General features: G+C 35.8%; 1 protein-coding gene across 8 annotated transcripts in view; it reads left to right on the top strand.

The window, feature by feature from the left end:
• METTL25 (methyltransferase like 25) overlaps positions 1 to 21,125 on the top strand; it is a 168,481-nt gene that overhangs the window by 13,695 nt on the left and 133,661 nt on the right. For all 8 annotated transcript variants that reach the window (XR_007153848.1, XR_007153847.1, XR_007153850.1 and 5 more), the window contains exons 2-3: positions 10,952 to 11,116; positions 11,594 to 11,700. Coding sequence is in view for 2 of the 8 variants with exons in the window: in XM_047865848.1 (XP_047721804.1) it covers positions 10,952 to 11,116; positions 11,594 to 11,700 (272 nt within the window). In the remaining 6 variants the exon portion in view is untranslated. The remainder of the gene's footprint in view (positions 1 to 10,951; positions 11,117 to 11,593; positions 11,701 to 21,125) is intronic.

The following is a 21,125-nucleotide window of genomic DNA, read 5'->3' on the forward strand; positions in this document are numbered from 1 at the left end:
TAAATTTAAATTTTAGTTAACATATAGTGCAATATTGGATTCAAGAGTAGAATTCAGTGATTCATCATTTACATCCAACACCCAGTGCTCATCCCAACAAGTGCACTCCTTAGCACCCATCACCCATTTAGCCCACCTCCCACCCATCTCTCTCTGTCACCTCATAGTTTCTTCTGTATCATTAAGAGTCCCTTGTGATTTGTTTCTCTCTCTTCTCTTCTGCCCCTCTTCCCATATGTTCATCTGTTTTGTTTCTTAAATTGCACATATAAGTGAAATCATAGATATTTGTCTTTCTCTGATTGACTTATTTCACAGCTCTATCCACGTCTTTACAAATATATTACAAATGGCAAGTTTCATTCTTTTTTAGGGCTGAGTAATATTCCATTGTGTGTGTGTATATGTGTACACACACACATACCACATGTTCTTTATCCATTCATCAATTGATGGACATTTGGGCTCTCTCCATAATTTGGCAATTGTTGATAATGCTGCTATAAACATTGGGGAGCATGTACCCCCTTTGAATCAGTATTTTTGGATCCTTTGGGTAAATACATAGTAGTGAGATAGCTGGATCATAAGGTAGTTCAATTTTTGGTTTCTTGAGGAAGCTCCATACTATTCTCCAGAGTGGATGTATAGTTTGCATTCCCACCAGCAGTGTAAGAGGGCTCTTCTTTCTCTACACCCTCTACAAATCTGTTGTTTCCTGTGTTAAGTTTAGCCATTCTGACAGGTATGGCGTGGTATCTCTTCATGGTTTTGGTTTGTGTTTCCCTGATGATGAGGAATGTTGAGCATTTCTTCATGTGTCTGTTAGCCATCTGGGTGTCTTCTTTGGAAAAGTGTCTATTCATGTCTTCACTGGGTTATTTGTGTTTCGAGTGTTGAGCTTATTAAGTTCTATATAGATTTTGGATACTAACCCTTTATCAAATATGTTGTTTGCAAATATCTTCTCCCATTCTATAGGCTGCCTTTGGTTTTGTTGATTGTTTCCTTTGCTGTGAAGAAGCTTTTTATCTTGATGAGGTCCCAATAGTTCATGTTTGCTTTTATTTCTCTTGCCTTTGATGACATTGTCTAGTAAGAAGTTGCTATAGCCAAGACCAAAGAGGTTTCTGCCTGTGCATTCCTCAAGGATTTTGATGGCTTCCTGTCTCCATTTAGGTCTTTCATTGACTTATTTATTTTGGTATGGTGTAAGAACGTGGTCCAGTTTCATTCTTCTGCATATCACCATCCAGTTTTCCCAACACCATTCGTTGAAAAACTCTTTTTTCCACTGGATAGTCTTTCTTGCTTTGTCAAAGATTGGTTGACCATATAGTTGTGGGTCCATTTCTGGGTTTTCTATTCTGTTCCGTTGATATGTGTGTCACTTTTTTGTGTGTGCCAGTGCCATACTGTCTTGATGACTACAGTTTTGTAATATAGCTTATAAAATATGTGGTTCATTCTTCTCCTGGATCAGCTTGTTGTATCACTTGAGCTGTCTCAGGGATTCTGCAAACAAGTAACAATCTTACCTTTTTTATTAGAGATTTAAATTTAGATTGTGCAAATTTATTTAAAACCATTTATTATTATTAACATATATTTTGCCAAATGGAATAGACTAATCTATATGTTTTGGTACCTTAAATTATTTACTTGTTTTGTTTAGATGGGAATTATCTAAAAAAGCCAGCCTAGTAACTTAGACCATCAACACTGAGGATCTGTTAAATAATAAAAATACTGGAAAAGAAAGGGTTATTTTTCAAAGTTAGATTAACTTTAAAAATATAAATTTCATGTTAAGAATTAATAGCTCTCTCCTAATGGGGGGAAAAAAAGAATAATCCTAGGTTATTTTGGTAGTCACTACTTAGTTTTCATGTTTTGAACATTTAAAATGATCTCTAGAAGCAGACGAAAAATACTTGGTTGAATTACATGTTATAATATTTACATTTGGGAATATAAAGGTTAAAAAATAGTAAAATGAGTGATTCTTAATCTTTTGGGTCGCAAGTCCCATTAAAAGATTGAATTAAATGAATGCTATAGAACCCCTTCCTCAAAAAAATAGGGTATCTATGCTCATAATTAGACGCAAAGCTATGTACAGCTTTAGGTGATTCACAGGCTTCTTTAGCTCTTAGATCTCAGGGTAGGAACCACTGGTTGAAAGTGTTAATAGTATTACAAACTTCTTTGAATTCTTTTTCATTTAGACCAACACTTGGGCTCATTCTTCACTTTTTCTGGTAACTTTTTGTTCCTTATTATTAGCGATTTATATATTTTCCAACATTAATTTAACTAGTCTTCATTGCATAGTCTGTCTTTATTCCTTTTTAGAAAAAGTTATTTTTGTCCTTTTTAAAGACGTTTTTATATAAATTCCAGTTTATTAGCATGCAGTATAATATTAATTTCAGGTATGCAATATGGTGATTCAACACTTACATTGAACATCATCCAGTGCTTGTCACAAGTGCACTCCTTAACCCCCATCACCTATTTCCCCCATTCCCTGCCACCTCCCCTCTGGTAACCATCAGTTTGTTCTCTATAGTTAACAGTCTATTTCTTTAAAAAAAACAGAAAGAAGAAAAAGTCTGTTCTTGGTTTGCCTCTTTCTCTCTTTTATCCCCCTTTGTTCATTTGTTTCTTAATTTCCATGTATGAGTGAAATCATATGGTATTTGTCTTCTCTGACTTATTTCGCTTAGCCTAATATTTCTAGCCCTATTCATATTGTTTCAAATGGCAAGATATCATTCTTTTTTAGGGCTTATATTCCATTGTACGTATACACTACATCTTTTTTTAATCCATTCATCAGTCGATGGACACTTGGGCTGTTTCCATAATGTAGCAATTGTAGATAATATCAAGTGTTGGAAATAGTCCTTCCTCTTGTTAGGGGATGCTCCATTTCAGATTCAGCTCTAGATGATCTCTAATCAGCTCTAGATAGCTCTAGTGTCTCCAAGCAGCACCAATGACAGTTACTGAGGCTCAATTCTTCCCTCTTTGTTATTGAAAACAAAATGGTGAATTTAAAATTTAGGTGGACATTTTATTTGTTTATGCTCTGTTTGCAGCCACCTTGAAGAATGATCCCTAAAGAATAATTGATTTGATTTGATTAATTATAAACATAAAAGTTAAGTAAAGAATGAGACCTGCCTGAGATATGGTAGGAACTAGATAAATGAAAGTGTATGCTTAATGCAGATTCCTTTTGTGTATTCCTTCTACTTGGCAAATGATAATAACTGAGTTAAGAGTAGAATAGACACATTTATTTTGTATTAATGTTGAAGTGTAAGTAATGGAGTTTAGCTAACAATGGCAGATGAAATTAAGCTGAAGTTAATGAAATGCATAATGGAAAAAAAGTATAATTTTAAGAGAGAGGTGTGACTTAATTTTACCCTTTTAAGATGTGCTATTAGTTATTAATTATGCTTATAATTACAGTGTACTTGGGACAAAAGCTTTTTGTGTGTCCTGCCTCAAATAATAAACTGGAAAGCCTTCTTTATTTTTGAAAGCGTGGAAATCTAGGTCCAAGTCAATGTGTAGAAAAGAAATATTGGTCTTCTCAGTAAGAGGTCAATGGTATTGTTAGTTACTAAGATACTAACATTGTTGAGGCACTGTGGGCGGTAGAGACTAAAGTGATATTAAGAAGTGACAGTTGAATAGGAAATGAGACATCTGTGGTAGGAACAAGTGACCAGAGTTTGATTTCAAAGCACTTACTGGTCAATTTTTAAAGTATCCTGTACAATTATAACACCAATTTTTAAAGTTTTGCAATTCGGAATTAATTTTGTATTTTGGTAATAAAATCATATTTGATTTATTAAATTTAAAATTTATTCTTTAGAAAATCTTTACAAATATTTATTTAATTTGCTTTTAAATACTTCTGATTTTAAATGGAGTTTTAAGTGGTTGGATTTCTAGTAATCTATCTCTTGGCTTTGGTTATTTTCTGAAAATAGAGACTTTCAGTAATAGAAAATTAAAACTTAATAAACTTGAAACTCTACATCAGGTCTTTAAGGCATAGTCAAGCTTGTAACCTACCTGTCAAATTTCACATTAAATTCAGTGAGAAATATCGTTAGTATTAGAATTCTCTCCTATACTTTAAAGCTGATGCTACAATAGTGGTAGCCAGTGCTATCCACTGGGGTCCCAACACTGAGTAATTCTTGTCATCCTGCCTAGAATGCGGAACCCAGGGTTGGCTCTTGGACTCCTCTGTTGTGTCTCAAGTTGCAGCTCACTTGTCCCTAGTTGTGCCTTCATTCTAATGATGGAGGTCTTGCACCTAAGTTCCAGACCCAAACCTCCTTTCTCCCAGCAGGCTCCACATTTAGGAACTGGGTATGTGTATTGATCTTTCTTTTGGGTTCTTTCATAGCATCCTATATGGTATTCTGGACCTAAAAACATTTGTGTGTTTTCAACCTTCTATTCTGACAAAAGCTTAAGTATACTTAGTTACTTAGTTTAGATTCATGGTTCGAGGGGTGCTTACTGTGTTCTAGGCTCTGTATTAAGTGATATGTATATATGTGTGTGTGTATGCATGGATGCACATGTGTGTAAATACATCAAATTCTTGTGTACATATTCACGTGTATTTGTATGCATATATGTATGTGTGTATTCTTTAATGACATTATAAAATATGTATTTTCCTCCCATTTTATGGATAAATCAAATCTTAGAGCAGATAAATAAATTACTCATGGCCACACAGGGATAGACAGTCTGATAAACAGAATTTAAACCTAGTTCTTGCTCATTCATTTATTCATTGAATACTTACTTAAGTACCAAGCATTATTCTAAGTTCTGAGGAATCAGTAATGAATAAAAACCTGTGTCCTCTTGGATCTTGCTATAAACATCAGATGGTGTTAAGTGCTATAAAAAAAAAAAAAAGATCAGAGAGGGTAAGGGTTGAATGTGGTTGCAGTTTTTTTTAAATTTTTTTTTTAATGTTTATTTTTGAGAGAGAGAGAGAGCAGGGGAAGGGCAGAGAGAGAGAGGGAGACACAGAATCTGAAGCAGCTCCAGGCTCTGAGCTGTCTGCACAGAGCCCGACACGGGGCTGGAACTCACCAACCACAAGATCATGACCTGAGCTGAAGTCGGACCCTTAACTGACTGAGCCACCCAGGTGCCCCGTGGTTGCAGTTTTAAACAGAGTTATCAGAGAAATTTTCACTGAAATTGTGACATTTGAGCACAGACCTAAAGGGAGTGAGAGTGAGCCATGAAAATACCTGGAGAAGATGGTCTCGGACAGAGCTGAAAACAAGTGCAGAGACCTGAGTAAGCACATCCTGTGTGGCGTCTCAGAATTCTCACTGGGGATTTCTGTGCCCCTGGAATCCTCATTGATCATTTGTTGTCCATATGCTTTGTAAATGCTAAGACACATGTCCCATAACTGAATCTCAAATTAGCTTTATCGAGGTTTAGTTATTACCTCACACATAGAAAACACCTTGGAATTGTTGATCTTTTTATCAGGGTTTTTTGCTGTTGTTTTGTTTTTTTGTTGTTGTTGTTTTTTAATTTACCACATCAGTTTCTAAATTGCTATATTTTTGTATAATATTTTTATTTGCCTTCAAATTAAACTATGAAAATGGTCTCTTACAGTTAAAATATGTGGTTAGTTTTTCCTATTTTTATATTTAATTTTATTGTTACAAATAACTAGTTAAATGTGAAAATACTTTTGAAATGGTTACATGTACTTTAAACATTCAGTATGATGTTAATATTGGCACAGTGAGAACATGAATGTCAATTCTTTGTTAATTTTACCTTATTCTTTCTGAGAGTGTGGTTTACATGTTGAATGACATACTGTTTCAATTCATATGCAACCAGAAATTGCCCTGAAGTAGCATACGCAAAAAGTTTCCTAGATATAATTGGATGATATAAGGTAATTAAAAAAAAAAGTATATATTTTATTTTCTTCCTTATATAAATGATAGGATTATGGAGATACTCAAACATTCATAAAATTTAAAACATCCTATCTATAATTTTCACAGTTCAGCAAGACAGACTTTAACTTTGGTTTGAAGTCTACCAAACAAGTATAAAAGATTAAAGCCTAAGTCTGTTGTGGAAGTTATAGCCTTACAATATGTAATTAAATTTGCATTGAATATAAGTAAGTTTCTATTTTAGGAAACATGTTCAATTGAACTCAGGCAACACTTTTGAGCACTTATTATGCTTATGGCAGTTTTATCGATCAGAAAAAAATCACCTGTGAAGCTATTGCAGTAGCACTGGTGGGAACTAATAGAGTTTGAACCCTGGTGGTGATGATGGGGGATGGGATGGGGAGATTCATTCCACAATGAAAGACATTTTTATATTAAGATTGATGAGTGGCTAGGTATGTGGATCAAGGGCACAGGGAGCATTTAAGATGATGGAAAAACTTCAGCACTGAGTGAGCAAGGACGTTATTAAACAAGACATTATTTAAAGAGCATGGGAATGTTCAGTTCAGTTTTGAGCCTTTTGAATTGGAGGCATCTGTAGGATATTCATGTACAAATGAATATAAGACATTTCCATGTCCTTTGAAGATGATTATTAAGAGGGCACTGTTGATTTTTTCTTGACATTCTGGACCATGGGACAGGTCTAGGCTGTGTAATAGCAATAGTGACCTTTGTCCTAACTCCTATAACACAGTTAAACCTCAAAATTTAGCACATAATTATATTCTATCTTGTATCACATTCTAAATGTTCTAAATTGCTCTTGTCTCCCCTTATGATTATAGTCATTAGGGCTCAGATGAGATTCTATTCTAACAGGCTCAGCAGTGCTACTGAAGTCCTCCCACTGGCCTCAGTGATCACTGCCACCACAGAATTTTAGAATTTGTTTCTCCTAGTATAGCTGGTGATACTGCAATAGTGAGTGTATTAAAGTGTTGTTTTCATTCATTCATTCATTCATTCATCCATTCATCCCCTCTTTACTGAGTGCCTTCTGTGTACAAGGTGTTGTTGCTTTCCAAGGTGTTGCTTTACAGCTGAGTGCTGGCGTAGCATGGCATGAAGGAGTCGGGTTGCTTTGTTTTTAGAAATAGATACTACAACAAGATCTCATTATAAAACCTCATTATTTCCTTTTCAGAGACTTATCAGTTGTTCTATGTGTAAAAGTTACTTTTTAAATTTTTCGAAACCTTAAAATAATTTCCAGTAGAGGGAGGTGTTGAGGGAAGTAAAGTGAAAGAATTAAGAACATAGCAAAGTGAATATGAACCATCTTCAGATATTACCATGCATGGTATGCACCTCTGCCAGAGGGAGTTCTGGCTAGACCTGATTCTGACTGTCAGATTTGCCGAGCGGTTTTAACTGCTGTCTTCCCTGTTTTCATTTGTTGCCCACTGAATTGACTGCTGTGGCATGCTAATCAAAGTGAGATTTGTGAGCAAGGTTCACGTGCCTTGCCATTTGGTGTGTGTGTGAACCTGGCTCTCTAGGTTGCAGTTTCTTACTCTGTAAATGGGGATGAGGCCACTATGTAATCACCTCATTAGACTATTCCATTAAATGTAAACTGTTGAACACGGTGCCTGACACATAGCATATGAGCAATAAATGTTAGTTATAATGTTGGTTTATTGTGAATCCTAACAGTATTCTGTCTTCCTTAAAGTGCTAAATAACATTCAGGTAAAATAACAGACATTTATTTTTGAAACTTTATTTTTATTTATTGAATGTAAATATGTAGATTATGTACAATGTAAATATATTGATTGAATATTTCTATTTCTAGTTTTGAAGTGTTATTATTCATTTCTCTACCTTGAGATTTTTATAATCCAACGTGTATATATGACTTTTCTATCTTTCCTTGTGCATTGATCTCTGCTGGGTTTTTTTTTTAAAGATTCTTAGAGATACCCTGATCTCATATTTACAGAAAATAGATTTTCCCCATCTCTTTGCTCCCCTTGCTCTCTCATGCCCAATTAATCTACATTATAAGAAATTTCTGTGGGATAGTGATCTAGGTGTACAAAAATAAGAGTTAAAGACAAAGCATGCAATCAAGCAGAACAGGTGCTTCCAGTAGGGGGAGACATTTACAAAATAATCAAGCCACATAGTATGCTGGCACATTGGGCAACAAATTTAAAAACAAAGTTTTCTGTGTAAAAAAATTGAACTAATTAATAATTAAGTAAATATCAGTTGAGTAGCACTGTAGTTTCTGTTTTGCCAGTTGCCAAACCCAAGCTCCTACAAGTATTTAGAGAAGCACTGTGAGGACCACATCCACTATTACCATTGCCACATAACTTTTCTTACATACTGTTTCAGAGATGGAAGCAAAGGTAAGAACATGACACGTCTGTCTCGCTCTCTTTCTCTCTCTCCTCTGAATCTTTAGAAATATTTCTGTAATTCAGAAATATTTTTCACAGATTCTAGACTACCTGAATAAACTGGTGTAACCCTAAATAACATAAACTAATGGATTAAATCAGATCACTATCTTTTTTGTTTAAAGCAATCATTGCTAAAGATAATAGTTTTGTAATTTTGATTTCCAAATTTCTGAAATTACTTTGAGGCCTATAATTAAAAGCAAATTAACAACATTTAGATCAGGTTGGATTGGGATTTTTTTTTCAAGTATTTTCAGTAGAATAGTTAAGTTGATTTGAACCTTTACTTTTCCAACAGAAACATCAACATTTCTTTCTGTTGGCAACATTGTCCAATAACTGACTACTATAATAGTCCCTCTGCACTTTGAGATTTAATACTCTTATTCTATCACACTCTAAGAAATTGCTGCCCTGGAACTTGGGGATGTTGAGACTGCCCTTAAACTTGAGAGTCTCACTTAATAGTTGACTGAGTTTTCCCCTCTGTATCATGCCTAAATATTTTGATGGGGATTTTATTTCTTTTGGCTGTGTTAGTAAATTCAGTTTGTAAAATATCCAAAGAACTTTATAATATGTGAAATATAGCTTAAATAAATCCACTATAGTAATTTTATAGCTTATATTTCTATCTTGTTGATTCAGAAATGGAAGTTACAGGACTCTGCCAACTATATTCTTATTAATTAACATGGTAAACATTATCACCAACATCTTAATAGATATTAATTAACTTCAAAAAGATACTATCTAAACATGTAGTTTTTATTTAGAATTCTGAGAGCCTCCATCAATTTTCTTCTTTTAAATTTTGTCAGGAGCATCATTATTCTTTGTGTTTAAATAAGCTTTTATAATTTTACAAGTAACTATGGAGGGTCAGCTATGCTAGAATAGACTTCGTAGCGTGTAGTTTGGTTTCTCTGGGAGAACCAAAGTTGTTTCCTGGATTGTACCATTCTTTTGTAAGGTGAACATTTTACTACACTTGGTCTTAGCCAAAAGGCTGAGAAGTGATTCGTAAGGTGAACATCTTAAATACTTCATTTAAACACTGGATGTGTGGGTTTTTTTTTAAATTATTTAAAGTAATTTTCAATGAATGAACTTAATTAGACCAATCTATCTGAAGAGTTTACTTGAACCACTAAAGACAAATTGGAATGCCCTTTTTGTAAGCTTCCTAAATACATTAAATGTACTGAAAATGGCCCTAGACAAATGAAATTGAACAAATAAAAAGCAAATCTGTCAGTGTACATAAGTGTACCCATTAGAATGGGCGAGCTTATGCTGCAGTAATAAACCTAAAAACTCAGTCACTAAAAAGAATGAAGTTTGCTTTTCTATATGTTGTAGCATAGTTTGACAGTGGTGATGTCTGTGTCATCCTCATTCAAGGACTCAGGTTCCACCTTGACACATGTTTCAGTGATTACAGTTCTGGGAATAGAAAGCATGGTGAATTTTCTGATTCTCTTAAAACGTCTGTCTGAAAATGGTGTAGTTCACTTTGGTGAGATGTGGCCACACTAGAGCTCAAAAGGATGCATGATCCTCACACAGAGAGAGGTACCCGATGTTTGCAAACAGTACGACAGTTGACCATACTCTTCTTAATGAGTGAGCATTTGGAAATCATCGGTAGTTCCTATGATAAACTTATAGAATGCCTGGTTTAAAACTGACCAGGGGAAGAAAATGAACTGTTTTCACCTGAATGTAACATGAGTAGTTTTTGAACTCATCTTGATAGTGCGCTGAACACACGTGAACACAAAATTTCTACATGGTGCAAATGATGCAGGGCTCTTTTACAGTAACATTTATACCATTGGGGACATTGCCATCGTTCTACATGCAGTGTGCACGGGGAATAACAGCGCAATGCATGCAGGCTGATTGCCTTTAAATTCACAGTTGCAGGTCAGCCAGACTGTTCATAAATTATGTGATGACTACAGTTTAGCAATATTTTTTTTCAAAAATTTTTAACATTTATTTGTTTTTGAGAGACAAAATCAGAGCACAAGTGGGGAAGGGGCAGAGAGCAAGGGAGACACAGTCTAAAGCAGGCTCTAGGCTCTGAGCTGTCAGCACAGCAACTATGTGATCATGACCTGAGCTGAAGGTGGATGCTTAACTGACTGAGCAACCCAGGCACCTGCAATTTAGCAATATTTTAAACCAAATATTTGGCTTTTGGAACCAAAAAAAAAAAGACTCGAATTTTAATTTAGATTTAAAATATATAATTGTGAGCACTAAGAGAAAACCAGGTGCTACAAATAACTAATAATCGAAATAATAAATATAATGGAGTCATTAGAGATATTTTCAAAATTCACACCAAAATGGAAATATTGTAATTTGTTGTAAAAATCCAGTGTTTTTCATTCATTTTTTAAATCTCACCCAAGTTAGCTATTAACTAGTTATTGCTAACATTTTTCTTTTTATCCTCATTTTTTTTAGGTATTGCCAATTTTCCCCAAATATTTTGTGAAACTTCCCAGAAGCTAGTGAGTGTGGAAGCCTTTGCTTTGGCTGTGAGATATTATTCTGTACAAAACTTGGGAATATGTACTCCTTTTGAACAGTTGCTTACAGCCCTTCGAGGAAATCAAAAACAGAGAACTGGTAGGTGTGTTTGTGTATGTGTATGTACGCATGTTTTTTTAGTACTAGAAGCAGTAGATTGTTCATATATGTATATCTTTCCAACGTGTTCTTAATTTATTGTTAGACTTTCTATCATGAGCAGTGATAGATTGGCTTGTGTCAATCTTTCTTATGAATTATACAGAATAATTTAGTTACGGATCTCCCCATTGTTCCCTACATTGTAGTTCAGTTATCAGTCCTTTCCTTTGTAGTTAATTGTGTTTTCTGTCAAGGAACATTTTTAATAATGTTCTATGGGCCATCTTCTTATTTATATTCTTAATTCAAATTTTGATTCATAGCAGCTAAACTAATAGAAATTTATCATGCAGAGACAATAGAATATGTTATTGTCACATGTAATTACAGAAAACATGAACATTAACTGATGATTTTTCATTACATTTTGTTCCTTTGATAGCGGTATTTTAATTTTGTTTTACTTTTGTTCAGGTGAAAATGTGAAACCAGATGAGTTTATGAATTTGAAAAAGTCTCATGAAGTTCAGGTTATGTCAGAGCTGATCAGCAGTATTGCTGATTACTGTGGAATAAAGCAGGTAAGAGAATTTGTATTTTCAGGTGTTAAGGTAATTGCCTTTTTTTGTATCATTCATATTTTTTTGTCTACTATCACTGTCTAGCATTTAAATGTCATTAAATAATAGCTGAAGTTACATATGTCAGACATTTTAAATAATGTGCTCTCATTTCCCAATATAGTGTGAATATAACAAATTTATACTAAAAATAAGATATGACTATTCATGTTTTACCACAAATTTCAGTCTTTTAAATTATCTTTGTTGGGACACCTGGGTGGCTCAGTCTGTTAAGCATCCAACTTCAGCTTAGGTCATGGTCTTACAGTTTGTGAGTTTAAGCCCCGTGCTGACATCTCAGAGCCTGGAGCCTGCTTCAGATTCTGTGTCTCCTTCTCTCTCTCTGCCCCTACCCTGCTTGTCGTGCTTGTTCTCTCTCTCTCTCAAAAAGAAATAAACATTTAAAAAAATTGTCTTTCTTATGTTTCCAACTTGAGGCAGCATTATGATAATGACATTTGGCAAAATTGTTTGCCACTTGGGTGTTCTTTTTTTTAAAAAAAAATTTTTTTTTTCAACGTTTATTTATTTTTGGGACAGAGAGAGACAGAGCATGAACGGGGGAGGGGCAGAGACAGAAGGAGACACAGAATCGGAAACAGGCTCCAGGCTCTGAGCCATCAGCCCAGAGCCTGACGCGGGGCTCGAACTCACGGACCGCGAGATCGTGACCTGGCTGAAGTCGGACGCTTAACCGACTGCGCCACCCAGGCGCCCCACCACTTGGGTGTTCTAAGGAGGTGGATTACCAAGCTGTGGTCTGGGGTACCTGCCTCATTATAGTAACTTAAAGAAACTATGTGTTAGAACTTGGAGAATCACAATGCATTCCTGTTGTGAAAGTAGCTTTTGGGAAACATGGTAATGTGTAAAAACAGATGTTAAATTAAAATCAAAGATTGCCTATATTAACCTATAAAAATAGTAAGTTATTTTTCTTATCCCTGGCTCATAAAAAATAGTAAATTAGTTCTCTTATCTCTACAAGAACAGTCTCTGGGAGTAGTAGAGAATTTTCCCTCCTTCAGTTTTTTTGGGTGTTAGAATATTTTCCATGGATTCTTCCAGACTTGTGGAGAGTTTGAGAGCGACTAGAAAACTATGAAAGCTTGGGCTAGGCATCCAGAGCCACTTGTGGCAACATAGATCTCTAGGGTAGGGGTCAGAGGCAAGAGCTAAGGCAGTTAATTTTCAGCTTTTTTCTAGTGTATCCTACGTAGCAGTACCTGTCAAGATCAGTAACAGGCAGTGATACTCAGCTGGACTAAAAGGGGAAATTACACGGTAAAATTTAAACTACTGCAATACATCTCATATGGCTAAACATAAGAAACATGGAATTGAATGGAAAACTAAAAAATTTACAGAAGACTACATATTTTTTAGTACCATTTTTTTTAAAGCTCTTCAGCAAAATAATGGTATATTCTTAATGGAAAAAATACATACAAAAAAGCTATTAAAGAAGCAGGGGAATCATGAACAATAATTTGAGAATAGTTGTTACTGCTGGTTGAGGAAGCAATGAGAGAAATATGGAAGGAAGACATAGTCCTACACAGTGGAAATACTCATATCCTCATTCATAGGGTGGCTGGTAGGTTCATCGTTATAGCAGATACTGTTGGAGGTCTAACCTAAATTTTCTCAGGCATTTCATTAGTGTGCCAGCTTGCCTTCTACCTGGCAGTATCTGCATTTTCCCTATGGGTTTCTCTGACTGCTAAAGCAAAGCACTACCTGTGTACAAGTTCTGGGAATTAATTCCTCCCCGTGAGTAGCCTTGAATTAATGATTGATACAAGTTGATGTGCAAATACATTAACTCCTTAACATTTCAGGTAAGATGATTGTGAACTATGTTGTCTACACTAGCTCTCAGTTTCCCATTGTGATTAAATCCAGCTTGTGCTAAAGTGGTATCTTTTATTTTTTTTTAATATTTAATTTTTGAGAGACAGAGAGAGACAGAGCATGAGGTGGGGAGGGGCAGAAAAAGAGGGAGACACAGAATCTGAAGCAGGCTCCAGGCTCTGAGATATCAGCACAGAGCTCGGTGCAGGGCTCGAACTCACGGAGTGTGAGATCATGACCTGAGCCGAAGTCGGACACTTAACCAACTGAGCCACCCAGGTGCCCCTAAAGTGGTATCTTTTTTAAAAGCATACCTTTTACTGAGCTGCCTTTTCTTTCTCCTTTTCTCTTATCTACTTCCCTACCAGTGTTTCTTTCCCTCCCAGATAGTTCAGTTATACTTAAATCTTTGTTGTAGAATCTTCCCTGTGATAACCCAACTAAGATAAGTGCTATTTATTGTTGTGCTTTATAACTTCATTCTTAGACTACATTTATTCTTTTATTTATATGAAATATTACATAATAAATAACTTCAAATTCATACAGCACATTATTCTTTTTTCAAGTTTATCTTTTAAAATTTATTTTTTATTTATTTATATTTTTGTTCATATTTATTTATTTATTTAAATCCAATTTAGTTAACATATAATATAATAATGATTTCAGGAATAGAATTTAGTGATGTCATCACTTGCATATAACAACTAGTGCTCATCCCAACAAGTGTCCTTCTTAATGCCCATCACCCATTTAGCCCATCTCCTGACCCAACACCCCTCCAGCAACCCTCAGTTTGTTCTCTGTATTTAAGAGTCTCTTATAGTTTGTCTCCCTCTCTTTATGTCTTGTTTTTGCATCCCTTCCCCTATGTTCATCTGTTTTGTTTCTTAAATTCCACATGAGTGAAATCATATGATATTTGTCTTTCTCTGACTACCTTATTTCACTTAGCATAATACATTCTAGTTCCAGCCACGTTGTTGCAAATGGCAAGATTTCATTTTTTTGATCGCCAAGTAATATTCCATTTTGTGTGTGTGTGTGTGTGTGTGTGTGTGTGTACACACATATCCCATCTTTTTTGTCCATTCATTAGTCGATGGACATTTGAGCTCTTTTCCATATTTTGGCTATTGTCGATAGTGCTATAAACATTGGGGTGCATGTGCCCCTTTGAATCAGCATTTTTGTATCCTTTGGATAAATTCATAGGAGTGCAATTTGCTGGGTCATAGGGTAGTCCAACTTTTAATTTTTTGAAGAACTTCCATACTGTTTTCCAGAGTGGCTGCACCAGTTTCCATTCCCACCAGCGGTGCAAAAGGGCTCCTCTTTCTCTGTATCCTCGTCAACATCTGTTGTTGCGAGTTGTTCATGTTATCCATTCTGACAGGTGTGAGGTGGTATCTCATTGTGGTTTTTATTTGTATTTCCCCAACGATGAGTGATTTTGAGCATTTTTTAATGTCTGATAGCCATCTGGATGTCTTCTTTAGAAAAGTGTCTATTCATGTCTTTTGCCCATTTTTTCACTGGGTTATTTGTTTTTTGAGTGGTGAGTTTGATAAGTTGTTTATAGTTATTGGATACTAACCCTTTATCAGATATGTCATTTGCAAATATCTTCTGCCATTCCATCGGTTGCCTTTTAGTTTTATAATTGTTTCCTTCACTGTGCAGAAGCTTTTTATCTTGATGAAGTCCCAGAAGTTCATTTTTGCTTTTGTTTCCCTTGCCTCCAGACTTGTTGCGTCCAAGGTCAGTGAGGTTGTTGCCTGTTTCCTCCTCTAGGATTTTGATGGCTTCCTGTCTTATGTTTAAGTCTTTCATCCATTTTTAGTTTATTTTTGTGTATGGTGTAAGAAAGTGGTCCAGGTTTATTCTACATGTCACTGTCCAGTTTTCCCAGCACCATTTGCTGAAGAGACTGTCTTTTTTCCATTGAATATTCTTGCTTGCTTTGTCAAAGATTAATTGGCCATACGTTTGTGGGTCCATTTCTGGGTTCTCTGTTCTGTTCCATTGATCTTTGTGACTATTGTTGTGCCAGTACCATACTGTCCTGATGATTACAGCTTTGTAATACAGCTTACAGAATTGTAAGCATTACAGAATTGTAATGCCTCCAGCTTTGGTTTTCTTCATCAACATTACTTTGGGTATTCAGGGTCTTTTCTGGTTCCATACAACTTTTAGAATTGTTCTAGCTCTGTGAAGAATTCTGGTGTTATTTTGATAGGGATTGCATTGAATATGTAGATTGCTTTGAGTAGTATTGACATTTTAACAATATTTGTTCTTCCAATTCATGAACATGGAATGTTTTTCCATTTTTTGTGTCTTTTTCAATTTCTTTCATCAGCTCTCTATAGTTTTCAGTGTATAGATTTTTCACCTCTTTGGTTAGGTTTATCCTAGGTATTTTATGGTTTTTGGTGCAATTGTAAATGGGATCAATTTCTGGATATCTCTTTCTGTTGCTTCATTATTGGTGTATAGAAATGCAACTGATACCTGTACATTGATTTTATAACCTGCAACATTGATGAATTCATGTATGAGTTCTAGCAGTTTTTGGGTGTAGTCTTTTGGATTTTCCACATAGAGTATCATGTTGTCTGTGAAGAATGAAAGTTGGACATCTACCTTGCTGATATGGATGCTTTTTATTTCTTTTTGTTGTCTGATTGCTGCGGCTAGGACTTCCAACACTATGTTGAATAACAGTGGTGAGGGTAGACATCCCTGTCATGTTCGTGACCTTATAGGGATAGATCTCAGTTTTCCCTATTGTGGTTGATATTAGCTGTGGGTCTTTCATATGTGGCCTTCATGATGTTAAGGTATGTTTCTTCTATCCCTACTTTTTTGAGGGTTTTTATCAAGAAAGGGTGCTGTATTTTGTCAAATGCTTTCTCTGCATCTTTTGAGAGGATCATGTGGTTTTTATCCTTTGTTTTATTAATATGATGTATAACATTGATTTGTTGATATTGAACGAGCCCTGCATCCCAGGAATAAATCCCACTTGATCATGGTGAATAATTCTTTTAATGTATTGTTGGATCCGATTGGCTAGTTGAGAATTTTTGCATTCATGTTCATCAAGAAAATTTGTCTGTAGTTCTCCTTTTTAGTGGGTTCTCCTTTTTAGTGTGTGGTTTTGGAATCAAGGTAATGCTGGCTTTGTAGAATGAGTTTAGAAGTGTTCCTTCCATTTCTGTTTTTTGGAACAACTTTAAAGAAATACGTGTTAACTCTTCCTAAAATATTTCGTAGAATTCCCCCAGAACGCCATCTCTCCCTGGACTCTTTTTTGTTGGGAAATTTTTGATTACTGATTCAATTGCTTTACTGGTTAAAATTGCCCAATTTATCAGCATATAATTGCTCATAATATTCTCTTATTGTTTATATTTCTGTGGTGTTGGTTGTGATCTCTTCTCTTTTGTGATTTTATTTATTTGGGTCCTTTCCTTTTTCTTTTTGATCAGTCTGGTTAGGGATTTATCAATTTTGTTACTTCTTTGAAAGAGCCAGTTCCTAGTTTCATTGATGTGTTCTATTATTTTTTGTTTTTGTTTTTTGATTTCTGTATTATTGATTTTTGTTCTAATCTTTATTATTTCCCGTCTTCGCTGGTTTTGGGCTTATTTGCTGTTCTTTCCATCTCTTTTAGGTGTAAGGTTAGGTTGTGTATTTGTGACCTCTCTTCCTTCTTTAGGAAGGCCTGGATTGCTATATACTTCCCTTTTAGGACCACCTTTGCCACAACTCAGAGGTTTTGGACTATTGTGTTTTTATTTTCATTGGCTGCCATGTACTTTTTAACTTCTCTTTAATTTCTTGACTTAGCCCATTCATTCTTTAGTAGGATCTTCTTTAATCTCTAAGTATTCATGGTTTTTCCAAGTTTTTTCTTATGGTTGATTTCAAGTTTTATAGCATTGTGGTCTGAAAATACACACTGCATGTGTGTACTTGTTTGTACTTGTTGAGGGCTAATTTTGTAACCCAGTATGTGATCTGTTCTGGAGAATGTGCCATGTGCACTCGAGAAGAATGTGTATTCTGCTGCTTTAGGATGAAATGTTCTGAATATATCTTTTAAGTCCATCCAGTCCAGTATGTCATTCAAAACCATTGTTTCTTTGTTGATTTTCTGCTTTGCTGATCTTTCCATTGCTGTAAGTGGGATTGAAGTCCCCGACAATTATGGTATTATTATCAATGAGTTTCTTTGTTTGTGATTAATTGATTTATATATTTCAGTGTTGCCATATTGGGGTCATAAATGTTTACAATTGTAACATTTTCTTAGTGGATAAGCCCCTTAAGTACGATATATATATATATATATATATATATATATAATTACGATGTATTACCTGCTTCACCTCTTGTTATGGTCTTTATTTTAAAATCTAGTTTGTCTGATATAAGTATGGCTCCTCCAGATTTCCTTTGACAACGAGTAACATGATAGATGGTTCTCCATACCTATGTTTTCAATCTGCAGGTGTCTTTAGGTCTAAAATGAGTCTCTTGTTAGCAGCATATGGATGGATCTTGTTTTCTTATCCATTCTGATTACTCTATGGCTCATTGACACTTAGAGTGAGTACGGAAAGATACGCATTTAGTGCCATTGTGTTACCTGTAGAGTTGTTGTTTTTGGTGATGTTCTCTGGTCCTTTCTGGTCTTTGTTGCTTTTGTTCTTTTTTTTGTTTGTTTTTGTCTTTTCTCCACTCAAAGAATCCCCCTTAAAATTTCTTACAGTGTTGGACTAGTGGTCACTCCTTTAGCTTTTGTTTGGGAAAATCTTTATCTCTCATTCTATTTTGAATGACAGCCTTGCTGGATAATGAATTCTTGGCTGAAAATTTTTCCAGTCCAGGATGTTGAATATATTCTGCCACTCCTTTCTGGCTCGCCAAGCTTCTGTAAATAGGTCTGCTGTGAACCTGGTCTGTCTTCCCTTATAGATTAAGGACTTTTTTGTCTTGCTCCTTTCATAATTTTTTCCTTGTTTGTGTATTTTGTGAATTTGACTATGATATGTCTTGGTGATGGTCGGTTTCTGTGGAATCTGATGGGAATTCCCTGTGCTTCTTGGATTTTGATGTCTGTGTCCTTCCCTACATTAGGAAGGTTTTCCTTTATAATTTGTTCACATAAACCTTATGTCCCTTTTCTTTCTCTTCATCTTCTGGGTCTCCTATGATTTGGATGTTATTCCTTCTTGATAAATCAGTGAGTTCTCTAAGTCTGAATCATGTTCTTTTTGCCTTTGTTTCCCTTTTTTCCCTGCTTCATTATTCTCCATAATTATATCTTCAGTATTGCTGATTTGCTGCTCTGCTTTGCACATCTTTGGCATTGTTGCATCCATTCGAGATTGCATCACGGTTATAGCATTTTTAATTTCAGTCTGACTAGGTGTTATTTCTTTTACTTCCACAGATATGGATTCTCTAGTGTCTTCTATGCTTTTTCTCACCCCCAGCTAGTATTCTTACTATCATGGCTCTAAATTCTAGTTCAGACATATTATTTATATCTGTGTTGATTAACTCTCTGGCTGTCATTTCCTATTCTTTCTTTTGGAGTGAATTCCTTCATTTTGTCATTTTGGAGGAAAAGAATATAATAATAAAATAAAATATTAAATATTAAAAATAAAAAACAAATCAAAGATCAAACAAAGGAAGCTAGATCCTAGGTGTGTTTCATTCTGCTTGTTGAAAGAAGCTTGATAGAAAAAAAGGAAAAGGGGGGGGAAAGGTGAGAAAAATTTTTAAAATTAAAAAATAGAATAAAATAGAATAAAATAAAATTAATTAGAATACAAAAATTTTTAAATAAAAAATAAAGTAAAAAATAATTCTTTCTCTTTCTGTATCCAAGAAAGAGAAAGAAAAGAGAGAAGAAAGAAAACAATTTAAGCAAAAACAGAACGAAAGAAAATGAACAAATAAATGAACCATCAAAGAGAATGAAACCTGAATGAAGTTACAGCCAGTTTCCCCTAGAACTGAAACTATGAAACTCTCTATAGTCCATCCACTAAGCAGCACATGGAGTTACCCGCCCCCCCCCCCCGCCCATCTTTTGGGGGATGTGCTTGGAGGGCACAATTGGATGGGGCTTGGTATAATGACCATTCTCCAGTAGGTGGCACTGTTTAGCTTACTGGGGTGGATCATTGTGTGTGCACGTGCACACGGGAGGTGGAAATGGTTTTACCCAGCTCCCTAGTCTCTGACACAGGAACTTCACACTCCCACTGACCTATAATCAAGCACCCCTCCTTTGTCTCAGGCCTCCATCCACTCCCTGCCTCTACCTTGTCCATGTCCAAGCTGTCTGGCACCTCTTTCCAGCTCCAGAGTTTTGTCTCAGGTGGGTTTGTGTTTCAAAACCCCGCACTTCATAGACCCTGGTGACGGATCTGCACCGACTCTCTGTGGGAGGGTCTTACTGAGCAATGGCCGGGTGCCCGCTTGCCCCAGAAAATGTTTGTGTGGTCATTCAGAGATTATGGCAAATCACAACACACAGGCATCCCCAGGTCTCACTGCTGCCTGGCATCTTTGTCCCAATGCCAGCAAACACTGCTCTCTGGGGGTCTGCTGGGACCTTTGGCTGTGGGGAGGCTGTATGACCTCTACCAAGTGCTCTCCAAGGAGGGGAACCACTTCTCCCCATGTGGCACATGAACCCCTCAGCCTGCATTGCCTGCTTCTGAGGATTCACCCTACTTCCTCACCAGAGTGCCACCAGACAGTGATCTCCAAACCTTTAGACTGTGTGCTCCACTGTTTATAGAATCCTAGTAGTATTGAAACCCTCTCCTTTCTTCCCCTCAGTGGTTTTGGGGAACAAATTTCTTGTTTAGTCCCCTGCAAGTGTTTTCACTCTTTCTCTTTCTCTCCAGCTACTTTCAAGGGAATGTTTTTCCTGCAATCTCCAGATGCCCTCCACTCTCCCCCTTTCTCTTTCTGTTTGTGTCCTCTTTCTGTGAAAATGGCTCCATACCCTCCACAGCTTTTCTCTCCCCCAGTTCACCTCTCTGCTCCGTATACCTTGTGAGTTCTATGGCTTAAGTTATACAGATTGTTGTGTTCATCCTCAGATCAATTTCCCAGGTATTCAAAATAGTTTGGTGCTGATCTACCTGCGTTTCAGGGATGAGACGAGTTCAGGGTCTCCATACTGCTCCACCATCTTAACTCCCCCTCCAGCACAGTATTTTATTTCTAAAGTGCAGAGAAAAAATTTTGGAATACTTTAATGTATCATGTTAGGCCTGCTTTAAGGAGACTTTATTATAGCAGTGAGGCTTATTCTTAGTGAATGAAATAACCTAAAATACAGACTTACAAAGGCTTTCTCTTGATATCACTTTATAGCAGTATTTGATTCTCACAATAATGAAGTTTAAGATCTCTATTATATATGTACAGCTTTTACTTTTAAAATGCTGATTTAATAGGTACAGATTTCATGGGGATAGATAGAA

This window comes from Prionailurus viverrinus, chromosome B4, assembly GCF_022837055.1.
Source record: "Prionailurus viverrinus isolate Anna chromosome B4, UM_Priviv_1.0, whole genome shotgun sequence".
In the NCBI taxonomy this organism is placed as follows: Eukaryota; Metazoa; Chordata; class Mammalia; order Carnivora; family Felidae; genus Prionailurus; species Prionailurus viverrinus.